Here is a 23814-nt window from a genome sequence, read left to right on the forward strand (position 1 = left end):
AGTACTCCCAAATTTAATAGCTTAACACCTTAGAGACTGTGCTTAAACAAAAAATATAAATTATCTGAAGCCATTTTTTGAGGGCCAGGAAGCTGGGAGGGGCTTGACTGTGTGGTTCTAACTCAGAGTCTCTCATGAAGCTGTAGTTAAGCTGTGTGGTAGGACTGCAATCTCTGAAGGCTGGACTGGGACTGACAGGTCTGCTGCTTCCAGGCTCACTCACTTGGCTGTTGGCAGGAGGATTCAATTCCTCACCACATGGACCTCTTCCTAGGACTGTTCATAATGTAGCTTCCCCCAGGCGAGGGGTCTCAGAGACAGAGAGGATACAAGGCAGCAAGAGAGCGATCAAGGTGGAACCGACAGTCTTTTACAACCTAATCCCAGAAGTCACATGCCTTCACTTCTACCTTGTGCTACTGGTTACACATACCAACTATGGTACAGTGCGGTATCTGAGGGCATGAATACCAGGAGGCAGATATCTGTAGGGGCCAGTTTGGAAGCTGGATACCACAGGGAGGCAGAGTTCCTAGGTGTGGTCCAGATTCTCAAGGCTAAATTGCATGGGCTTCCTAAGAAAGAATCACACAAAGCACTCTGGGAGCCCAGAGGAAGATGGGATTTTGGTTTTCCCCAAGGGGATGGCAGAGGCAGGAATGTGACTTGAATCAGGGAGGAGGTAGTATTTGGCTTGAGTCTGTATGGACACAAAGGAGATATTGGGGTGTTTGAGAAGGGACCTTGTGGTCATTAGTCTCAGTTCTTGTGAGCTCACAATGGCTCACCATAAAGAACCTGTCAGGGGATGGGGGAGGGGATTCTACTTCTTTGGCCTACCCACCAGAAAGATTCCCCCTCTTCCTCCCCTCCTTCCCTCCTTCCCTCCCTTCCACTATTCTTCCCTTCATCTCCCCCCCCCCACCCTTTCTCTCCCTTTCCCTCCTCCCCTTCCCCTTTGTACAGGTAAAATCTCTGGCTGAATCCATCGACGAAGCCCTGAACTGCCATCCATCAGGGCCTATGTCAGAGGAGCCAGGGTCAGCCCAGCTGGAGAAGCGGGAGTCAAAGGAACAGCAAGAGGACAGCTCAGCCACGTCCTTCAGTGACCTTCCCCTCTACCTGGATGACCCAGTTCCCCCACCATCCCCTGAACGACTGCCCAGTACAGAGCCCCCACCCCAGGGCCGGCCTGAGTTCTGGGCACCAGCCCCCCTCCCGCCAGTTCCTCCACCAGTGCCACCAGGGACCCGGGAAGATGGTAGCCGTGAGGAAGGCACTCGCAGAGGTCCAGGGTGCTTGGAGTGCCGGGATTTCCGGCTGCGGGCTGCTCACCTTCCCTTGCTTACCATTGAGCCTCCTAGTGACAGCTCTGTGGACCTGAGTGACCGCTCAGATCGCGGCTCTGTCCACCGCCAGCTGGTGTATGAGGCTGATGGCTGCAGCCCCCATGGGACCCTGAAGCACAAGGGGCCACCAGGCAGGGCCCCGATCCCACACCGCCACTACCCAGCCCCTGAGGGCCCAGCCCCAGCCCCACCAGGGCCCTTGCCACCAGCCCCAAACAGTGGCACTGGGCCCAGTGGTGTGGCTGGGGGTCGGAGGTTGGGGAAATGTGAGGCAGCAGGCGAGAACTCTGATGGTGGAGATAATGAGAGCCTTGAGAGCTCCAGCAATTCCAATGAGACAATCAACTGCAGCTCCGGCTCCTCTTCTCGAGACAGCCTGAGGGAGCCTCCGGCCACTGGCCTGTGCAAGCAGACTTACCAGCGGGAGACAAGGCACAGCTGGGACTCACCAGCCTTCAACAACGACGTGGTACAGAGGCGGCATTACAGAATTGGCCTCAACCTTTTCAATAAGTATGTGCCCCCTGTTCTAGCCTCCTCACCCCTGCTTACTCTGCCAATGGGCACTTTGGTCCTCGGGATTGAGCTCCAAGCAGCAACCTTGTTTCTGCCAGCCTCTCATTTGGTAGAATGGTGTTTTCCCCCAGCTGTTCAGGGAAGAGGATTGAAAACAGGGTGGCAGAGTAAGGAGATCCCCAACATGCCCAGGTTCAGGCCCTAGTGCTGCCGCTGACTGGCTGTGTAATCTTGGATAAGATGTTTCCACTAAACGAATTCTGAGCCTTATCTTCCCACCTCCCCTTTTCAGAGAGGAAGCAGTCTGGGTTATAAAGAGCCCTAGTCTGGGAAACAGGAGACCAAGACCCTTTGTCTGCCTTTGGCCACTCACTATGTAGCCCTGGGCAAGGTGTGTTCCTTCCTTGGGCTTTGGTTTCTCCATCTATCTATAAGCAGGGTGGTGTATTTGGGAGGTGTTGGGGGACAGAATGGTGTGCTAGACACTCAGTGACCGTGACTGAGCTCTTTCTGGGTGTCTGGTCTCTTGCCAGTTGCTTAGGAGTGGGGTGGGAGTGTGGCATTTGATGAGAAAATAATTCAAAAACATTAGCTGCAATTAGAAAATGTTAGCTGTAATGGAAGGCATTAGATGTAATGCCTCACATCTTCATAGTCTGTTAAACACTGCCACCTATATTTAATTCTCAGAGCAACTCAGCAAGTTAAATAGTTATGTTCCTATTTTATAGATAAGGATTCCAGGCTCACAGAAGTAAAGGAGATTGTTCACAGTCATACAACTGGGAAGTGATGGATCTGAGACTCCTAGAATACCAGTCTCTCCCAAATTTTAGCTTCCTGAAGAGCCAATCTGGGGCTCTGGATGTGGGATAGCTTCAACCCAGATTTTGGCCTGACTCTCTAGAAACCTAAGGAGCATCTTGACTGTAGAAATACTCACTGAGGCTGGGTGATAACTGCCCCGATGGAATATGGGACATGGAACAAAGTAACCCCTTCACTTCTTCCCAAACCCGAGGATCTGTGACTCAGAGAGGCTGCCTTGACCTTTTCTCAGGCCTTTTCTTGGGACTTTTGGTATCTTCTAGAAATATCAAAGCTCCTGGCATATAGCTGGCTCTCATTAGATACTGATTTTCTTCCAACTGTGGTGTGATTCCAGTGGAGGAGGAAGTTGGGGTGAGGAGATCTTGGAATTTTGAAACTCTGTGAAATGAGCAAGTGGTTTCCTCTCTTTGGCTTTAGTTTTCTCATCTGTACCATGAGGGTATTGGACCATATTATAGAGTCAGTATTCTTGGTCCTCTGAGGCCATTGTTAGTTGGGCCCCAAACTAATTCTAGAAATGGGACAGAGGGCACAGTTCTGGGAGGACTGTCATCTCATCTACCTCCTTTCTTTCTGCAGGAAGCCAGAGAAAGGTATCCAGTATTTAATCGAGCGGGGCTTCCTGTCAGACACACCAGTGGGAGTGGCTCACTTCATCCTGGAGCGGAAAGGCCTGAGTCGGCAGATGATAGGGGAATTCCTAGGGAACCGGCAGAAGCAATTCAACAGAGACGTGTTGGAGTGAGGACCCCAGCATGGGGCAGGCGGGCTTGGGATTCCCAGGAATAGAAGCCAGGAGGGAAGACCTTTTTGCTCAGATAAACTTCAAAACAGGATGAATATACCTTCCTGCTCCCTTACACTTCTGCCCCAGAGGGGTCTGTTCTCTCTTGATCTTATTCCAAAAGTCTACTGGGTGATGCTGGGCAGGGCATGATTATCCAATGAACTGCTTTGGGTCTCAGTTTTCCTATCTCTGAAGTGAGTGGATTGATGGACAAGATCCTTAGTGACCACCTGTATTGCTTTGATTTTCTGGGATGAATTTATTTCAGACATTCTGCCCTCGTATGTATTTGTTCAGACCACAGGTCTTGATTTTAGAAATCTATCATTGTGAGTATTGGTCCATTTGAGCAGGTCAGGGTGAATCAGAAGGGTTTTGAGTGTGTGTGTAGGAATTGAGAGTGTCACCTTCCCTTCTTTTTTCCTCAGCTGTGTGGTGGATGAGATGGATTTCTCTTCCATGGATCTGGATGATGCACTACGGAAGTTCCAATCCCACATCCGGGTTCAGGGTGAGGCCCAGAAAGTGGAGCGACTCATCGAAGCTTTTAGGTATGCCAGCTTTCCCCTCCTCAAGCTGTCCTTCTCCACTTTGGGGACCCATGTAGTGTATGTGTACAAGTCACTTCTCTGAGCCTCATATTTTTCTCACCACAAAACAGAAACAATAAAACCCATCTTCCAAAGCAGTTGTGAAGATCAGAGGTAGTACATATAAAGTATCTAGACCAGCATCTGTAATATGGGAATTTAATAACAACATCAGCAATAAAAGCTAACATTAATGGGGCTGGGGATGTAGCTCAGTGGTAGAGCACTTGTCTAGAATGCATGAGACCCTGGGTTCCATTTCCAGCTCAGTCAAAAAATAAAAAAGCTAACATTCATGGAAGACTTTCTAGATATCAGGTACCAAACTGGATACTCTACATGATTATTTCATTGAGTACTTACAACTACCATATGGGTAGGTGCTTCCATTTTTCTGATTTTGTAGATTAGAAAGTAACTTGCCCAGGGCAGTGAGTAAGGAGTAGAACCAGGATTTGAACTCAAGTATGTCTGACTCCATGGTCCATCCATGCCCTTAACCATTATACTGTAATATAAATGCTTTAAGGATCAGACAGATGTGGGTCTGAACCCTGTTCCATCCCTTTGAAGTATTTAGAAGAGAAACAGAAGAGTTGATGAGAACATTTCCCATAATGGGAGAAAGTTTGCTTTGAAGTCAGAAAGATCTGGCTTCACTATTTACCAGCTCTATTACCTTGGGCAACTTACCTCACCACTTGGGACCTTAGAATTTCATCTGTAAAATGGGACTGCTAATAGCTACCTTGAAGGCTGGGGGTGTGGCTCAATGGTAGAGCTTATGCTTAGTATATTCAAAGCTCTGTGTTAAATTCCAAGCACCACAAAGATAGATAGATAGATAGATAGATAGATAGATAGATAGATAGATAGATAGATAGATAGACAGACAGACAGACAGACAGACAGGCTGAGGCAGGGGGATCGCAATTTCAAAGCCAGCCTCAGCAACTTAGCAAGGCCCTAAGTTACTTAGAAAGACCCTGTCTCAAAAAAAATAAAACAGAAAGGACTAGGGATGTGACTCAGTGGTTAAATGTCCTGGAGTTCAATCCCTGGTACCAAAACAAAAAAGAAAAGAAAAAGATGGAGAGAGAGGGAGGGAGACAAAAGGAGAAAAATAGCCACTTTGCAGTATTGTGAAAGCATTACATGAGACAATGTACAATGTACATAAATCCCCTGGGAAAGCACCAAAAAGGTAGTGATTGTGATTTTTACATGTTAGTCTTGGGGAAACTGAAGAGGACAGACCCAGAGGGCTAAGGAAGTATTTCTTAGAGAAAAGTGTTGGTGCTGCCAGCCTGGGCAAATGGTAAGTAGGTAGAGATTGCTGGTGCCTGAGTTTGGACTTGACCCCTCCTGCCCTACAGCCAGAGGTACTGTGTCTGTAACCCAGCCCTCGTGCGCCAGTTCCGGAACCCAGACACCATCTTCATCCTTGCTTTTGCCATCATCCTCCTCAATACCGACATGTACAGTCCCAGCGTCAAGGCTGAACGGAAGATGAAACTAGATGACTTCATCAAGAACCTGAGAGGTGACCAGACTTTCCCATCAGCTTTTCCTACCCTTTTCCTGAGAAAGGAAAGTGGGTGGGGTGTAAGGTGGGGAAGGATGAGGGAGATCCCAACTCTTTTTAAGAAATTAACCTGTGGTGTTTCACTTTCTGTAAAGGCCTAATGTCTCCAGGGCATTTACTTTTTAATTCACTCAGAGTCATTTTAAAAAGGGTTGGGGATGTAGAGTGCTTGCCTTACATGCATGAGGCTCTAGGTTCCATCCCCAGCAACACACACACACACACAAACACACACAATTGTCATTTGCCCATATATTCACCCATACGATGAATATTTATTGAACATCTGCACATCTAATGTATACCAGGCTTCTATGTCCTGGTGTTATAGCACTGATCATGATAGATAAAAGTCCTAGCTCTTACAATATTTCACTCAGTCATTCATTTATCCATTCCTCACTCTCTCCTTCCTTCTCTGTATTTATACCCATAAAGACTCATTTAGTTTAGTTACCCTTTCCTGTATTCACATACTCATTTATTCACTCAGCCAACCAACTAGCCAGCCAGCCAGTTGATTCTTACTGTGTGCCAGGCCCTATGATGAGTGCCAAGGACAATGGAGGAGAGTCTGCTCTGAGAGAGCTCCCCGTGTGTAGGAGAGACTGACTTGTAGTGCCCAGATAACCAACATAAGATAGACATTGAACAGTGACATCAGAGAGGCCAAAATGCAATCAGAGCTCAAAAGAGGGAGAGCCTACCTCCAACTAGCTCCCTGGAGGATTTTATTTTAAGTTGAGCCCTGAAGGCATGGATAAGGTGATAGAATAGAGACAGGAGAGGATTTAGCTAGTAGGAAGAAAAAGGAAGGCACAAAGGGAGAAAAAAGTAAAGTTGTTTAGAGAACAATGGCAATGGGGTAGATGATAGGTTGGGAAGGTCAATGCCCTACCTGAGGGCATTGAATGCCAGATGAAAGGTGTTACTTCCATGTTATTCTTGGTTTATTGTATTGATGTCAAGCCCTGCCTCTCACCAAAGAGCAGCCTGCTAAAAATGGCACTGATGTTAAGATCAGTTCAACAGAAATCAAAGAAGAAAATAGAGTTGGGGGTGGGGACAAGACAAAGTTGCTGAGCATCAAGGTCTATACAGTTAGTAGGCTTTAAATTCTGACAGCTAAGGTGAAAAACAGCAGTGTGGTGAAGAGTGTTCCTTTAAGCCAAATGCAGTGGTGCATGACTGTAATCCCAGGGATTCTGGAGGCTAAGGCAGGAGGATCTCAAGTTCAAGGCCAGCCTCAGCAGCTTAGTGAGACCCTATCTAAAAAAAAATTTTTTTTAAAGGGCTGAGAATGGATGTAGTTCAATGGTAAAGCACCCCTGAATTCAATCTCTAGTACTAAAAAAAAATGTTCCTTTAGCACCTGTTCCAGGGGTAGGCATGGCATTTCCAAAGGAGACATCATTTCCTCTAGCAGAAGGTTTAGAAAGAAGTGAGTGGGTTTCCCTGAGCAGACAATCAGGAGGGGAGAAGGATGGTAGACTTGAGAGGGGAGGGAGTTAGATCAGAGGCCATCTGGAGATGTCTCTGAAAATCCTGCCATTATTCATTCATGTATTCCCTACCCCTACCCCCCATATGTATATACAGTCAGCCCTCCATATCTGTGGGCTCTACATCTGTGAATTCAACCAACTACAGAACAAAAATATTTGAAAAAGGTTGCATCTGTACTGAACACGTACAGACTTTTTCTTGCCATGATTCCCTAAACAATACATTTTTTGTTATTTCTGCAATCCCGAAATGCTGGGGACTTGAACCCGGGCCTCGAGCATGCGAGGCAGGCACTCTACGTGATGGGCTATATCGCTAGCACTAAACAATACATTATAACAACTATTTACATAGCATTTACATTGTAGTAAGTATAAATAATCTAGAGGTGATTTTACATATGCCAGAGGATATGTGTAGGTTATATGCAAATGATACACCATTTTATATGAGAGACTTGGGCATCCTTGAATTTGGGTATTGATGGAACAAATCTCCCATACATACAGAAGAACGAATGTGTGTGTGTGTATGTGTAGTGTGTGTGTCTTTCCCCTCCAATTATTGAATAAATAAACAAACAAATGAAAATAATACATGATAACTTCAGATATTTTGGGAGCCTGAGAATATAGCTCAGTAGTAGAGTATGTACTCAGTGTGTATGAGCTCTGGGTTCAATACTCAGCATTGCCAAAATAATGTTTTGGAAAATATAGAAAATTAATTTTAATGATCTCAAATTTTGTCCTTTAGAGCATCTGTGCTTAATATTTTGGTATATTCTGGTCTTTTTTCCATGTATATGTAACTTTTTATATAGTTAAATTCATGCTATATATGTCATTTATTATCTTACTCTTTTCACTTAACTTGCTACAAGAATTTCCTCATGCTATTGAAATATTTTTGTAAATATCAAGTTTTTAACATCTGTATAATATTTATTAAATGAATATACTAACCTTTACTTAACCGTTTCTCTCCTGTTAGAACTTAGGTTATTTCAGAGTTTTCCAATAAATAGCACTTTGTGAACATTGTTGGACATTTATCTTGCATGTTATTTCTGAGTAATTTCTCAGGGCAGATTCATAGAAGAGGAACCTCTGGCTCTGGATATTTAGGCTTTTGCCAAACTACCTTCCATAATAGTCATGTTACTATACATGCCCACTTCTCCACACTGGATATTATTTTTGCTAATTTAGAAGGCAACAAAATACTATATGATTGTCTTAATGATAGTGTGTTTTGAGCTGTTTAGACAAAGTCCCCACCCTAGGGAATAAAGCAATTGGCTGGTTTGTTGAAGGGCAACTTCCCTGCCCCAATCCTGGCCAAGGGATCAAGGGTCCCCAGCTGACCCTTGGTTCTATTATCATGGTCCATACCTGGGTGTGGGGTATTGTGTAGAACCCCTACCAACCACTCCCCATATTTATGTGACATATCCTGGGGTTACTCTCTCATACAGGGGTTGACAACGGTGAAGACATCCCCCGAGACCTCCTAGTGGGCATCTACCAGCGCATCCAAGGACGTGAACTACGGACCAATGATGATCATGTGTCCCAGGTGCAGGCCGTGGAGCGCATGATTGTTGGCAAGAAACCGGTAAGTGCCTTAGGAGACTGCAGAGGGCCAGGGTTCTGGTCTGCCTCCACCACTCTGTGATCACTGCCCCTTATGAGCCCATGGTTCCCATCACCTGCAAAATGGAGTGAGTAATAATGCATTCCTTGGGGGGTTGTGGTGCAGATGGTGGGAATGTATCTAGCACATTGCAAGGCCCATAGCAGGTGCTATATAAATATTAGCATCCTTCCCACCTCTGGTTTTGCTTGTACACTCCAAGTGAAGAGCCAAGCTAATATTAGCTGAGAAGCAAAGCAAGAATACACTTTGGTCAACACATATTTATGAATGCCTTTCCACTGAGCTCAGTATTTCATAGGACCCCAGAGACATATATATGAATCAGAGACATTGTCTTTGTCCTTGGGGGCACTCAGAGACCAATGGGGTTGCCAGACAAACATAAATAATACTTCCACCTTATGGTCTAGTTTAGGGGAGGAAAAAGGAAGGAGAGACCATTTTTAGCATGGGGAAATCAAGGAAACCTTAGAAGGGATAAGTTTGGAATTGGAATTTGAAAGAGGGGTGGAATGTGGCCATGTGGAACTGGATAGGAGAGTCATTGCAGACAGTGGGTGCTACAGGGACAAAAGCAAAGTGGCAAAAAAGCTCAAGCTTTATACTCTTTGTGTCAGAGTGACACATATGTATCAGAGGTATAATTCTTCTTGTGATTGAATGTTAAGGTGCTGGAAGCCTGAAGTTGATGGGCTGGCCTTGCTGACACTGTTTCTCCATGCCTGTCCAGGTCCTGTCTCTTCCTCACCGTCGACTGGTTTGCTGTTGCCAGCTCTATGAGGTTCCAGATCCAAACCGCCCCCAGAGGCTAGGGCTGCATCAGCGGGAGGTCTTCCTCTTCAATGATCTCCTAGTGGTATGGGCACTGTGCTGGAGGAGATGGGAGGGAGCTGGTCAGAGTGGCTGCTGGATCTGGTATAAACCATGTTGACAGTGGTGTGTGGAGCATGGCAGGTGAGGTGCTCCACTGTGCCATCTGCATGGTCTCCAGCAAGGCACAGGCCTTCTCTGCTTCTCCTTTTCCCACAGATCCATTTGGAGGTTGCCACAGCCACAAAGGGGCAGAAAATATGAGGACTGGGGGGCATACAAATTTGCAGTATGGAAAGTGTTGGGAGAGATGTCCCTGTCTACCTTAATAGCCCAGAGGTTTGGGTGAAAAGAGGTGAACTGTGACCCTGGAGTCAGTCTGAAACCTTTGAGTGCTTCTGATTGTGGAAGTGATTCTTGAAAGCAAGCTCATCACCAGTGCAGGAATGTTTGTCTTTTAGGGATGAGACTTGTAGGACTCTGTAGACTGGAAGGAACTTTCAAGTTTTCCTGGGCAAAAACCAAGTTGACTCTAGAAGTTGACTATGACTATATAGACAGAACCCTTCTCCAAGGCATCCAGCTGCCTTGTCAGACAGCTCTGATGGTTAGAATCTGTCTCCCTGTGGGTGTTCTCCAAGGATCTTCACTTGACCCTTGGGAAAACAAAAAACAAGTGTTTTCCTTTGGCTCTGAGATAGCACTTCAAGGATTTGAGAATAGCCATCTTGTCCCCCTTTGGTCTTCCCTCCTTCAGATCAGAGTTTCTTAATCTCAGCACTGTTGACATCTGGAAACAGATAATTATTTCTCCTGGGGTGCTGTCTTGTGCATTATAGGATGTTTAGCAGCACCCTGGTCTCTACCTACTAGATGTCAATAGTAACCCTTCAGCCAAAAATGTTTTCTACTGAAAAAAGTAAAAAACAAAACAAAATAAAGAGAGGAAAGAAAAAAAAAAAAAACCTTTCTTCTCTGGAAAAAGTGAAGGAAAAAAAAGTATCTTTTCCAGACATTGCTAAATGTCTTCTGGGGGGCAAAGTCACCCCCAGTTGAGAATCACTGCTTCAGACAACGTACCTCCAATGCCCTCTCTGAGCCTGTTTTCTGCTCTGTGAAATGGGGCTAACCTGTACGTCCTAGGGTTGTCATGAAAGTGAAAAAGAGGTCATAGCCCTGGTGGTATTCCCAGCAACTTGGGAGGCTGAGGCAGGAGGATCACAAGTTCAAGACCAACCCAAACAACTCAGTGAGACACCATCTCAAAAAATAAAAAGGGCCGGGGATATAGCTCAGTGGTAGAGTGCCCCTGCATTGAATCCCCAGTGCTGAAAAGAAAAGTCATATGTGTATGTGGAATAGTCTTACCTTGAGGTAGGCCTGGCTCACATAGGTGCTAAGTCAATTTTAAAGAAAAAGACTTGTTGACCTCATAAGTAGGCAGGGCAAAGATTGCCATTCTGTGCTGGCTGTGGAGGGTGAGGACTAGGTGGGTGAGAGAACTTGAAAACCATTCAGACTCCTGTCCTCCAGGCCAGTAGGGGGCAATTACATACTCAGAGGACTACTATAGAGTCCTAGAAGGGAAAAGCACTGATGGTGGAAACTCAGAAAAGGGAAATGAAAATCCATGTGGGGTGTTAAGATGGGCTTCCTGGAGGGAGCAGCATTCAGTCAGTTCCTGTAAAAATTGTAAATGCTTGTCGTGCATTGTCATGACATCAAGAACTTGGATTTTTCTCCCATCTCTCCCATTCTGTTCCTCAAGCTTCAGTTCTCCCCAACTTGTGGGTATGTGTGTTTGTATGTATATGTCTCTTAGTGGGGGTGGGGAGGGAGGGTGATTACTAGAAATAAGTGCCATGTGGAAATTCCCCACCCCAAACCCCACCTCTTGTCTTTTTCCCACCCCTGCCAAAGGTCACCAAAATTTTCCAGAAGAAGAAGATCTTGGTGACATACAGCTTCCGTCAGTCCTTTCCCCTGGTGGAAATGCACATGCAGCTCTTCCAGAATTCATGTGAGTCCCTTCTTGAACCCCAACATCCTGAGTCTATACCATGGCCACCATGCTCATCCTTCATTCATACCAACCTTCAGGTTTTGGAGTCCTTTACAAATGGGTTAGGTTCTCCAAAGCACCTACTTGGTCCTGGAATGAAGAGCAGACCAGGGTGGAGTGTGGCTCAGGTCCAGCCCCTGGGAATCAGGGAAGCACAGTATGTGCATTTTCCCTGGTGGGGTGAAGAGATGGTAATCATGCTGTGCTCTGAAGGACTGAACCAGTAGGAGCATGGTTAGGTGGCATTCAGGACAGCAGAATCTTGTAAGTAGAGGCAGAGGTACAAAGGAAAGGATTTCTAGAAAAGCAGCACCGATTTGGGTTTGCTTTTATATCCTGGAGTATAATGAGTCAGAGGTCAACAGTTATTAGGAGTTTTGGGGCAAAAAAGAACCACTAAAGACACTGGAGCAGAGCAGAGGAAGAGGCATGTCAGAGTTGGACATTAGAGAAATCATTTCCAAGCCAGGTGTGGTGGTGCACACCTGTAGTCTCATCACTGGGAGGCAGAGACCAGAGGATCACTTGAGCCCAGGAGTTTAAGACCAACCTGGGTAACATAGTGAGATCCTGTCTTGAAAAAAAAAAGGAAAGAGAGAGAGAAAACTTATTTCCGACCTGAGCCACCACCTTGCTTCAGTCCCGAGAGAGGTACCCAACCTCTCCTGTCCTCTCCCTTTACGCACAGATTACCAATTTGGAATCAAGTTGCTGTCTGCAGTACCTGGTGGGGAGCGAAAAGTCCTGATCATATTCAACGCTCCCAGCCTCCAGGACCGACTGCGCTTCACATCTGACCTGCGGGAGTCTATTGCTGAGGTGCAGGAGATGGAGAAGTACCGTGTGGAGTGTGAGTAACCCAGCCATGTGTCCTTCCCCCACTCTTGATACAGTGCCCTGCAGACATCAAGAATCCCATCTTCAGAGAATCTTAGAGTTGAGGGTTAGCTTGCATAACTTTTCTACCTTTATTCCAGGAACCCTTCATTCTCTGCTTGAATACCTTTAGTGACAAGGGGCTCATTATCTCCCAACCTCAGATTACTATTCCAGGCTCTAAGAGTCAATACCCTGGCCCCCACACCCATTCTCCAATTGGGAGCCAATTCTTCCTTCTATTGAAAGGCATCATGGAGAAGAATCAGGGTATAAAAGGCAGATCTATAGTTTCAGATCCTAGATATGCTATTTTACAGCAAGTCCCCCAACCCTCTGAGCCCCAGTTTCTTCCTACATGAAATTGGGATGATGAAAAATCTCCTCCACAGAATTGAGGAGATGAAATGAAACAAGGCAGCCAAAGTGTTCCAATATGTCCTAGGTGTTCAACAAATATCATTCCCTATCTCACCCTCTCCCTTCCTCTTCCCACATATCAATTCCTGAGCTGAGTCTCTGCAACTTGTCCTCCCAGCCACTAGGGGCTACACCAAATCATCTTGATCATATACAATAATGGAAAACAACAGGGATGACATCTCATTTCCCCCAATGCCCTCCAAGTTTTTTCTTCTCTAGGCTAAGCAATCACAGTTAAGCAACATGGTATTAAGGAGAGAAACTCTAGTCCTCAGCAAGGCAGGGTCAGAAGTTTCAGTTCACTAAATCCCCAGAGGCCCTCAGGAAATGCAGAGCGAGGGGTTAGCATATCAAGATGAGGGGAGGGCAGTTAGCATAGGGTTTCCAAGACTTGCTTGAAGAGTTGGGAGTATAAGGAGGCCAGGAAAGCCCAAGCTCTGGAATCAGGCAGACCTGCTTCCAGAATGTTGGCTCCACCATTTCCAGCTGTATGACCCTGGGCAAGCTCTATGACTTCTCGGATTCTCAGTTTCTTCCTCTGCACAATGTGGATGATGCTAATAATGTGGATTGAGAGGGATCAAGTATGTGTAGCACCCACCCTACTGCCTGGCACATAATAGAGGATTCGATTCCTGTCAGTTTCCTGCTCCTGCCCTTCCAGGAGCCCCTCTGCCCTGGAGCAAGGTATCAGAACTGAGTGAGCTCTGGAAAGATTGTCCTTCTCCGTAGGCTAGAGGGCCTTCTTGTCCTTACTGTGAACCATCTGCCTTGAAGTTCTTTTTTGAAGAGCAGGGGTATTTGGGGAGACCTGACTGCTAGAGAGTAAGAGAAGGGAGGAGTACAAAGGGCAAAAGGAGGGGAAAAGGAGCAGGAAGGGCAGGCACTGAGAGGAAAGAACCAGCAGGAAGAAGTGGTTCAGGACAGGATCTGGGCACCAAAGGTGGCCTCAGAAACAGAGCTGCAGTTTGGGGGGAAATAAGTGCTGGCTATCCAGGGGGCAAAATGATAGGTGGGAGCCTGTGGAGGGCTGGGGCCAGTCAGGTGGGTTCCCACTCCTTTCCTGATCTTTGCCCCCTGTCTCTTCCACTGCCACCCAGCGGAGCTGGAGAAGCAGAAAGGTATGATGCGGCCTAACGCCTCACAGCCTGGAGGGGCCAAGGACTCGGTGAATGGGACGCTGGCCCGCAGTAGCCTGGAGGACACTTATGGGGCAGGCGATGGGCTCAAACGGGGCGCACTCAGTAGTTCTCTGCGAGACCTCTCTGATGCAGGTAAGTCTTCTGGGCCCTGCCCTGGCTGGGGAGACGCGGGACTGGGTGTCCTCTTTGCCTCCTGTCACTGGCCGTCAGCCTTCCCTCCACCTGCTGCACACGCACGCACCCTGCCTTCACCCAGAGCCCTGGGCATTGTGCCACAGGGGGCCTGGTAGCCAGGTCAGAACAGGTGGAGGCCAGGGTTTGGGCCAGGGAGTGTGAAGTGGGGCCACGGGCTCAGCCCCTCTCTCTCTCGCTGCTCCACCTCTCCTCCTCTTTTCCCTCTTCTGTCTCTCCTGTACCGCCTCTCCTCCTTCTCCATCTTTTCCTCCTCTCTCTCTTCCTTCTCCACCTCTCCTCCTCCCCACCTCCCCCACTCAATGGGGGAAAGGGGTCATGGGGTGTCTTTCCCTGGGAGGGGCCCAGGCCTGGTGCCCAGCTCTGGAGCCCAGCAGGGTGGGGAGGGGGGGTTGCTGCTCTGACGCTGGGCTCCTTGCTTGTGGGTGCAGGGAAGCGGGGGCGGCGTAACAGCGTGGGATCGCTGGACAGCACCATCGAAGTAAGTGCCAGCTCCTGCCCCACTCGTCCTCTGCATGAGCCCTGCCCTGGCCATGGAGCCCCAGAGGAGGAGGGGACCTGTTGCTTCCCCCTCTTCCCTGCTGGGAACCGTGCGGCTGCCTCTCCCAGCCAACCACTCTCTCCATCTGTCCTCAACTCTGTCTGTCCTCACTCTGCCTGTCTCTCAGTCTGTCTTCCACTCTCCCGTGCCCCCTCTCAACCCCAGGGCCAACTCCGAGTAGGGATGCCCTTGGACTTGGGCCACGAGAAGCTCTTACCTCCAAGTCCTATTCTTTGACCCTGAGCGAGTCACTCTGCTCTCTGGGCCTAACTTTTTCCTGACCTACAAAATGGGTGTGAAGAGGAGGTCCTACTAATTCTTCCTCTGCCTGCTGAGGCTCATCCGAGATAGTGGATGTGACAGCAGAGCTTTGACAGCTGGGGAGCTCCATGTACAAGTACAGGACTGCTGTTGAGTTTCCATCATCACTTGGGGGGTCCCTGTCTCCCCAGCTCCAGCCCTCAGAAACAGGGATGGAGTTTAGGGTTGGGGGTCTAGGATGTCTAGACTGGCCTGACTTCCCCCCCTCCCCCCTTCCAGGGGTCTGTTATTAGCAGTCCACGCCCTCACCAGAGGATGCCACCTCCGCCCCCACCCCCGCCGCCAGAGGAGTACAAGAGCCAGAGGCCAGTCTCCAACTCCTCATCTTTCCTGGGCTCCCTATTTGGAAGCAAGCGGGGCAAGGGGCCCTTCCAGATGCCACCACCGCCAACAGGCCAGGCCTCTGCCTCCTCTTCATCTGCTTCCTCTACCCACCACCACCACCACCACCACCACCATGGTCACAGCCACGGTGGCCTGGGGGTGCTGCCTGATGGGCAGTCCAAGCTCCAGGCCCTGCATGCCCAGTATTGCCAAGGACCGGGCCCTGCCCCGCCACCCTACCTCCCACCCCAGCAACCTCCTCTGCCCCCACCTCCACAGCAGCCCCCACCCCTGCCCCAATTGGGCTCCATTCCACCACCACCCGCCTCAGCCCCACCTGTGGGGCCACATCGCCACTTCCATGCCCATGGCCCCGTCCCAGGGCCTCAGCACTATACCTTGGGCCGGCCAGGCAGAGCTCCCAGACGGGGGGCTGGAGGACACCCTCAGTTTGCCCCACATGGCCGCCACCCCCTGCACCAGCCCACATCCCCATTGCCCCTGTACAGTCCTGCCCCCCAGCACCCTCCTGCCCATAAACAGGGCCCTAAGCACTTCATCTTCAGTCACCACCCACAGATGATGCCAGCAGCAGGCGCAGCTGGGGGCCCTGGGTCCCGGCCACCAGGGGGCTCCTACTCCCACCCCCACCACCCCCAGTCACCCTTGTCACCCCACTCACCCATCCCACCCCACCCCTCCTACCCGCCCCTCCCCCCACCCTCACCACACACCCCGCACTCACCTCTGCCACCCACCTCCCCCCATGGCCCGCTGCACGCCTCTGGGCCCCCTGGCACTGCCAACCCACCCAGTGCAAACCCCAAGGCCAAGCCAAGCCGGATCAGCACCGTGGTCTGATGAATGGAGCAAGTGAGCTGGGGAACAGGAAGGTCTGGGGGAATTCACAGGAGAGGGACCTTGCCCTTCTCTCCCTCCTCAGTTTTTTTCAAAATATATATACACATAGCAATGTCCTCCGCTCCACTTCCTCCCTGCCTCAGGACCCCTCCTCCAAGCCCCTGCAGATGCCACGGGGTTTCCTTCCAGATTAAAGGACCCTTGCCACTTGCAGCCTGGATTCAGGGCGCTCCAGTGCTGGGGAGTGGTGAGGGCCTTTCAGAGAGCCTCATCCTCTTTCATCTGTCTTCCTGTCCCCACCTTTTCCCTGGAGGTCTGGCTCGGTGGCCTCAGACCTCCGGGTCAAAGTGAGCCCCCTCACAGCTCTGGCTGGTGGAAAAGTGCAGCTGTCGGAGCTGTAGGGGTGAAGGCTTCCCCAGAGCTCCTCTGGCCGTGTGGGGCTAGGAGAGAGCTCTGTAGAGTTGTGGCCAAACCTCAGCTGGCTCGGCCCTCTCTCTGACCTCAGGGCCTGGCCACACACCTCCATGTGTCTTTCTGCCTGCTGGAGGACACAGACTGTCAATGCACTGGGTGGGTGGGACCCCGCTTGGGCTGGCCCCCATGTGGGGCAGTGCTTCCTCTCTTGAGCCAGTCTATGCCCTCTCTCCAGTAAGCTCCAGCCCAGACCTCTTTGACTTCAGGAACTTTGCCTCGCCCTGCAACGTTCTTATCCTGATCAAAGTCCAGACAGGTTTAGGGGGGGCTCAGGTCTGGGATGAGAAGGGCACTGCCCTCCCTCACCCATATTGCATGCCCCCCATTCCCTTCCACTTCCTCCAGCAACAACCGAAGACAATGCACTTTATAAATATCACCCACACACACCTCTCTGGGGCAGGGCACCCAGCATCAGCCCTGGGGGGAAGCTCCCAGAGGGCCATCCTGAGCCCAAGATGTCTTTCCTGAGGCAGAGATTGAAGCCATCAGAGCCGGGGCTGGGAGCCAGAATGCCTGAGTCCTTCTGTCCGTCAAAATCTCTGCTGCCTTTCCAGCCCTTTTGCAGCCCTGTTTATTTATTATAAATATATTTTTTACAAGCCTCAGCTCCTCTTCTTGCCCCGCACATCCAGCTCCTTTCTCAGCTCCTGCCTTCCTCTCCCCTCTCCACTATGGGCTGCAGTACAGACAGACAGATGGACCCTGGCTGTATGGAAGGCCAGGGACCCTGGGGCTTGGGGGCCAGGGAGGGTGGTGGTGGGAGGGGCTGTCTGGAGAGGAGCTGGGGTTCAGGCATTGTCTTTTTTTCCTCCTTGTATATAAGAATGTATATTTGATGCCTCATAAAAGAACTTGTGCTCACCTCCCGCCTCTGCCTCCTACTTATGTCCCCTATCCCCACTGTGGAGCCCATGGAGAAAGAGGCCTTAGCCTGGGGAGGTGATGCGCTAATGGTAGAAGTTCAGTGGGCGAGATGCTTTGGTTTGTTAGGAGGTGGAACAAGAAAGGTTTCCCTGTCTTATTTCATACATAGTCTGTGTGACAGAGTGGCAAGAGTGTGGGCTCTGGAGTTGATCCAGTTCACATCTTGGGGTTTTCATTTCCTAGGCTTGTGAACTTCAGGGTGTCACCCTCTCTGAGCCTCAGTTTCCTCAATTTACAACTTGGGGTGGTCAGCCCTTGCCACAGGGATTATGATGATGACATGAGCTAACAAGTGTCAAACAACAAGGATGAAGAGGTGCTCAGCAAATTAGTTCCCTTATTTTCCTTTGACAGGTTGTATACTTCCATACTATTGTGGCCTCTATTCCTGTGACTGACCTGGCTTTGTCTTGGAGCCCCCACCCTGCATGCAATGGCTGATCACATTTCTGTCCTTGAGGGTGGGAGTGTGATTTGGGCTGGGATGCAAGGCTCTTTATAAGAGCTCTTTGTATACACTTAGGATGTTAGATAACAAAGAACTGGACTGCCTTTAGTTTACAGAGGAGGGGACAGGCCACACAGAAAGTCAGGATGCAGTTTCATGATTTCTAGCCCAGGCCCCTTTCCAGCGCCCTAAGCTGCTTCCCTATGAAATTAACCTCTTTGTAGCTGATTATGTCCTGGCTTTTGACTTAGCACAGGAGGGGTGGAGCAGAGCAATAGCTCTTCATTAGGGTCAGCAGGGTCCCCAGAAGCAGTATTCAGTTAATATTTTTGCTGTATTCTGAGAATCTGGAATGTCCTCTAAGAGGCAATGGTTTGGATGGCCCCACTCTTTAGCAACTTGGACCAATGTCTTGGTTTTCTTCCTCATTCACATTTAAAGGCATCCCAGGAAGACAACTAAAAAAGCAGCAGCTGAGTCCATCTAAGCATTTGATGCCTCCTTGCAAACCAGACCTGAGCATTTCAAGAACTTAGATACCAAGGTCCCCATCAAATCCAATCAGCATTTTTTTTTGTTTGTTTCTTCTCTGGTAAACCAAGATGGACCACCTTTGATGGCTCCCCTTTCTCCCGCCTTCAGCTTGAGGCTGACTGCATATTCCCAGAGCTCAGCCTTTAGCACTTAGATCCTGCCCCAGTGACTTGACTGTGCTTTTAGTGGGTCACCCAGCCCTTCAGAGCCTGGTTTTTCACCTGTAAAGTGGGGATAACAATCTTGAAGTACAGTTGTTACCAGATGAAGTGAAGTACCTTCTGCCAGGCACACAGTCAGTATTCTGGGCCACCTACAGAAACAAGTGCAAACTGCTGGTCTTGACACTGGGAGTCCTCCATGGGGTAACCAGCTGATCTCAATAGTCTTTCATTCCTCACTCACACTTAGACCATCCACTTGCTCTTCTCTGAAAGTGCCTGTGTGTACTTTCCAATCTCAGTATTTTACCTGTGCCTTTTCCCCCTGCCAGAGTGCCCCCTGCACCGCCAATATCCCCGATGGAGGTTTTCCCACTTTTGCAACATAGAATTAAAGGGACCATCCTTCACAAAAATAACCTTGATCAGATTCTCTAAGATTCTCTCATTATCTTCCCCACCAGGCCAAAAGTAGCTTGAGAGTAACACTGAGCTGCATCATCTCCATCCATAGCATTGCCTAACACAGTGCCTGGCACAGTACTGATGTCATTTAGATTCTAGTAATGAAATGAATGAATGAATAATTCTGTGTGTGTGTGTGTGTGTGTGTGTGTGTGTGTGTGGTTGAGGATTGAACCCAGGGTCTCATGCATGGTAGGTAAGCACTCTACCACTGAGCTACAACCCAGCCCAGCCCTGTTTAAAAAATATTTTGAGACAGAAACTCGCTAAGTTGCCCAGGTTGGTCCTGAATTTATGATCCTCCTGCCTCAGCCTCCTGAGTAGCTGGGATTATAGGCATGTGCCACCACACCCCACATGAATAGTTCTTATTCTTAGTATAAGGTATTGATTTATTGATTGATGCAACCTGTGTACTAAGCTTTTGGGCCCCTCTGAGACCTCCTTATGCTTCCTTCAGCTCTTTTCCAAGTTCTCTTCTTCTTCTCATTTGGTTCTAGCGCTGGGCTGTCCCTGCCCCTACCTTCTCCCTCTTAGTTGAGGTTCCTGATCCAGACTTTGGAGGTGTAATTCATCTCACCACCCCATTTCTCTGAGGACCTGGAGACAAGAAGCCTATTGACTATTCTTATATCAAAGGTCAAAGGTTCTAGGATCCCATGGAGTTCTTAACCTTTGTTCTAGACCAGCACTGTCCAATAAGTCTTTCTGTGCTGTCCAATACAGTAACCACTAGACACATGAGGCTGCTAAGCACTTGAAATGAGGCTAATACAAATGAGGAGTTGAATTTTAAGATTTTAATTAAATTTAGTTGGATATGGTAGCACACGCCTGTAATCCAAGCAACTCAGGAGGCTGAGGCAGGAGGATCACAAGTTTGAGGCCAGCCTGGGCAACATAGCAAGACCCTGTCTCAAAATAAGAAATAAATAGGTCTGGGGATGCAGCTCAGAGGTAGAGCACCCCTTCATCCTATGCCCAGTACCAATAATAATAATAATAAATTTTAAATAGCCACTCATGGATGGTGTAAACCATAATGGACAGTGTAGGACACGACTTTCAGTATTGGACAGCCTGGTGGGATAATGTCAGGACAATCTAAGTACAGGTCTGGAAGGAAACACTGGGTGTGTGGGGACACAAAGAACCCTACTTGGGGGTGGGAGTAGGGTCAAAGAAGGTTTTCAGGAACTACCCCTTTAGCTGAGTCTTGAAGACTGAGTAGGAATTGGCATGCTAAAGAAGGTCATTTGGCAAAGGCCTGGAGTTGTGAGAAAATACAAATATTAGTGGCATAGTGAGAAAGGGGAGGGTGCAGCTCGGTTGGTGGGCATAGCATACAATGAAGCATGGAGGCAGACAGGCCTCCTCTGCTATGTTGTCAACGGGTTTTCTCACTGGACTCGGCAATAGCTAAAGGAATACTAGGTGGTAATTGGACTATACAGTGTTTCCACTGTAAAATTACTATTTTCCCTTATAATTAATGAGGATTTTGTGGAGAGATGCGTTGAGATTATGTAAATATCCTATTATTCCTCAAACGTTCACCCACCAGTTTTAGCATTCACTGATGATTCTCCACTGAAACAATTACTATGGCTGAGGTTGCCATATGGTGATTGTCAAATGCCATTATTATTTTCATGTGTAGTCTTGGCTTTCTGCTATAAGGGGGATCTTTTCCTCCTTCCACATTTATTTATATCTTCATGGACTCATGGCTATTTTACTCTATGGGTTATATATAACCCATTAACATCATTCTTTATTTTAATGTTCAGAATGTCCCAGCTCTGGCCAGCAGGAAGCCCTTCAAGCTGGCTCCTGTGTCCTTTGGCATGACTCCATCTTTCTTTGAGCACTTCCTTTTTTTTCTAGCACCACAAGATGCTCCAGACCTATCTTATACTTTGCCTGCTCCAACTCTGGAATCAGTCATTGTTTCCAAGGAGCCCTGATTCTCTCTAGTAGAGAACAGCATTTAGAAATCAAGATTTGGGCAGTAGGTGTTATAGAATTTTCTTTTACTTTGAAAAAGTTTGAGCATCCATTGATGATTTTTTTAACTGCATCATTCCTTCTGTATTTATTATTAAGCATTCTACTTTTAAATTAAAAGTGTCGTTTCCCTCATTTTATTTATATCAATGTGGATTCATGGATTTTTAATCAATGAGTTATAATCCACTATGGCCATAATTCATTTTGATTATCACTATTTTGAATATATGATTTTATTGTTATGTATAAAGCATATAATATTCCTCTATATTTCTCTTTCTCAATCCCTGTCAATCCAATAAACCATGTGCTCACACAGGTACTTTAAGGAGGTTCTTTTAATAATCCAGGCTAGAAACCAGGCATAGTGGCATACACCTCTGGTCTCAGCTACTTGGGAGGCTGAGGTGGGAGGATCGCTTGAGCACCCTAGTTTGAGACCAGTCTGGGCAGCACAGTAAGACACTGTCTCAAAAAATGTGTTTCTGACAGGAAGAGAATGAGGTTTCCCCTGACATCTAGAAAACTAGAATGTGATGTCACTCTGTGTATTACTTGGGGGGTGTTTCCTCATAAGCCAAGTGGGGATAAAGATCCTGAACATTCAAGGTAATATAAGGATCCAGGTGATTAAAAGAACACACTAGCACAATGTCTTACACAAAGGAGATTCTTAATGAGTTTTGACATATTGATTGCTGACTCTCAGAAACAAAAGTAACAGCCTCCAGATACTGAGGACTTGCTATGTGCCAAGTACAACCATCATGCAACGTAGGTATTATCATCCCCATTTCAGTTTCAGAAGTTGGGACTTGCCCAAGGTCATATAACTAGAAAATGGCAGAGCTGGTAGAACAGGAAGGCAGGCCTGTCTGACCCAGGGTGTGAGCTCCTACCTGCTCCCTCAGCTAGGATTTCCTAAACTCAGTCCTGAAGTAGGTAGAATCTACCTAATTGGCACACAGTATGTGATTAGACATAATTAACTGAATGAAGGAATGAAATTCCCCACTCCCTGAAATGTATCCAAGCTCATGGTAGATGCTTAATATACATGGGACATGTTTGCAAAAAGTATACATTATTTTTAGTCAATATATACTCATTCTGCTCAAAACTATACACTTGTTCATTTTCTTTTGTTCATTCAACATTTACTGCTTACCATGCCAAGTGCTGAGTATGTGCTACATAGTCACTGCCCTTAAGGAATTCATAGTCCAGTAGAGGAACACAAAACAAGCACTTAATCAGCATGTGCATAAATACTAAATATATGCACAGTTGGTATTCAAACTACATGCAGTAGACCTACACCTGATGAATAATAGAGATGATCCTCAAATTCAGTAGATGCCTGAAGGACAAAATACTGATTTGATACTCCTTTGAAGTAGTTGTGATGAACCTGTTACCCGGGGGAAAGGCCTTACTGCTCACCACTCCACTAAAAACTTGAGAGACAGATTTGTAAGGAAAATAGGTTTATTCAAAGCCAACTTGGAGGAAGTTAGAGACCTCTCAAATCTTTTTCTTGGGGGTTCAAGAGAGAAGGCACAGTGGAACAAAAGGCAGGAAATATACATATGCAGATTTAGTTATCTAGAGAACCTGTCAGTTTCAGCTTCCTTGGCATCTGTGCTCTGCAGGAGGAAGTAAAAGCTGTTATCAGGAAGTTTTTAATTTCAAAGGGGTCTGTTTCAAATCTATTCTGATACTGCTCAAGGAACATGCACACAATAGGAGTAGATGTATACATAGTAATAAAGTGCATATGACGGGCTCTACACAATAGACACAATATAAACAGTCATTTTCTTTTTCTTTCTTTCCTTTTTTTTTTTTTGGTTTCAGGGATTGAACCCAGGGGTGCTTAACCACTGAGCTACACCCTTGGCTCCCTTTTTTTATATTTTGTATTTTATTTAGAGACAGGGTCACACTGAGTTGCTTAGAGTTTCGCCAAGTTGCTGTGGCTGGCTTTGAACTCACAATCCTCCTGTCTCAGCCACTGTGCCCCACTGTACACAAACATTTGAGAAGCAGTACACTGTAAGCTTACAAACTGATACAGGTGTTTTACATAGTAGCACTGGTAGGCGATGGATAAAATACACTTGCTAAACATCCAACAGTTAAAATATACATAGACTTGGGCTTGTTTTATAATATTACTGTGCCACAAATATGTACACAGTTGAAGTGCATACAGAACAGTTGAAAGCATTCATTAAAATGCTATTAATTATTCTTTGGGAATTAAGAATGGAAACCCCATCTCTGAGAGGCCACTACATAACCTTAGACGAAATAAATATTTCTTTCCTCTACTTGGGACCCAGGATTCCAGGATTCTAAAAATCCATATTCCCTGGGGAGTGAGAAGCCTCTTGCCTTCCTTTTTTTTCAAAGCCCTA

General features: G+C 47.4%; 1 protein-coding gene across 6 annotated transcripts in view; it reads left to right on the forward strand.

Annotated features, from left to right (window-relative positions):
* Nucleotides 1–19607, forward strand: part of IQSEC2 (IQ motif and Sec7 domain ArfGEF 2) — an 85155-nt gene extending 65548 nt beyond the window's left edge. For 3 of the 6 annotated variants that reach the window (XM_079123754.1, XM_079123753.1, XM_079123755.1), the window contains 11 exons: nucleotides 967–1862; nucleotides 3276–3437; nucleotides 3912–4034; nucleotides 5450–5616; nucleotides 8642–8781; nucleotides 9554–9679; nucleotides 11554–11653; nucleotides 12384–12545; nucleotides 14095–14268; nucleotides 14760–14809; nucleotides 15410–19607. In XM_079123754.1, the coding sequence (XP_078979880.1) occupies nucleotides 967–1862; nucleotides 3276–3437; nucleotides 3912–4034; nucleotides 5450–5616; nucleotides 8642–8781; nucleotides 9554–9679; nucleotides 11554–11653; nucleotides 12384–12545; nucleotides 14095–14268; nucleotides 14760–14809; nucleotides 15410–16375 (3066 nt within the window). In that variant the 3' untranslated portion in view covers nucleotides 16376–19607. The remainder of the gene's footprint in view (nucleotides 1–966; nucleotides 1863–3275; nucleotides 3438–3911; nucleotides 4035–5449; nucleotides 5617–8641; nucleotides 8782–9553; nucleotides 9680–11553; nucleotides 11654–12383; nucleotides 12546–14094; nucleotides 14269–14759; nucleotides 14810–15409) is intronic. The other 3 variants (XM_079123751.1, XM_079123752.1, XM_079123756.1) reach the window with 3 other exon arrangements.
* Nucleotides 19608–23814: the final 4207 nt, after the last annotated feature.

This window comes from Sciurus vulgaris (genome assembly GCF_902686455.1).
Source record: "Sciurus vulgaris genome assembly, chromosome: X".
Classification (NCBI taxonomy): domain Eukaryota; kingdom Metazoa; phylum Chordata; class Mammalia; order Rodentia; family Sciuridae; genus Sciurus; species Sciurus vulgaris.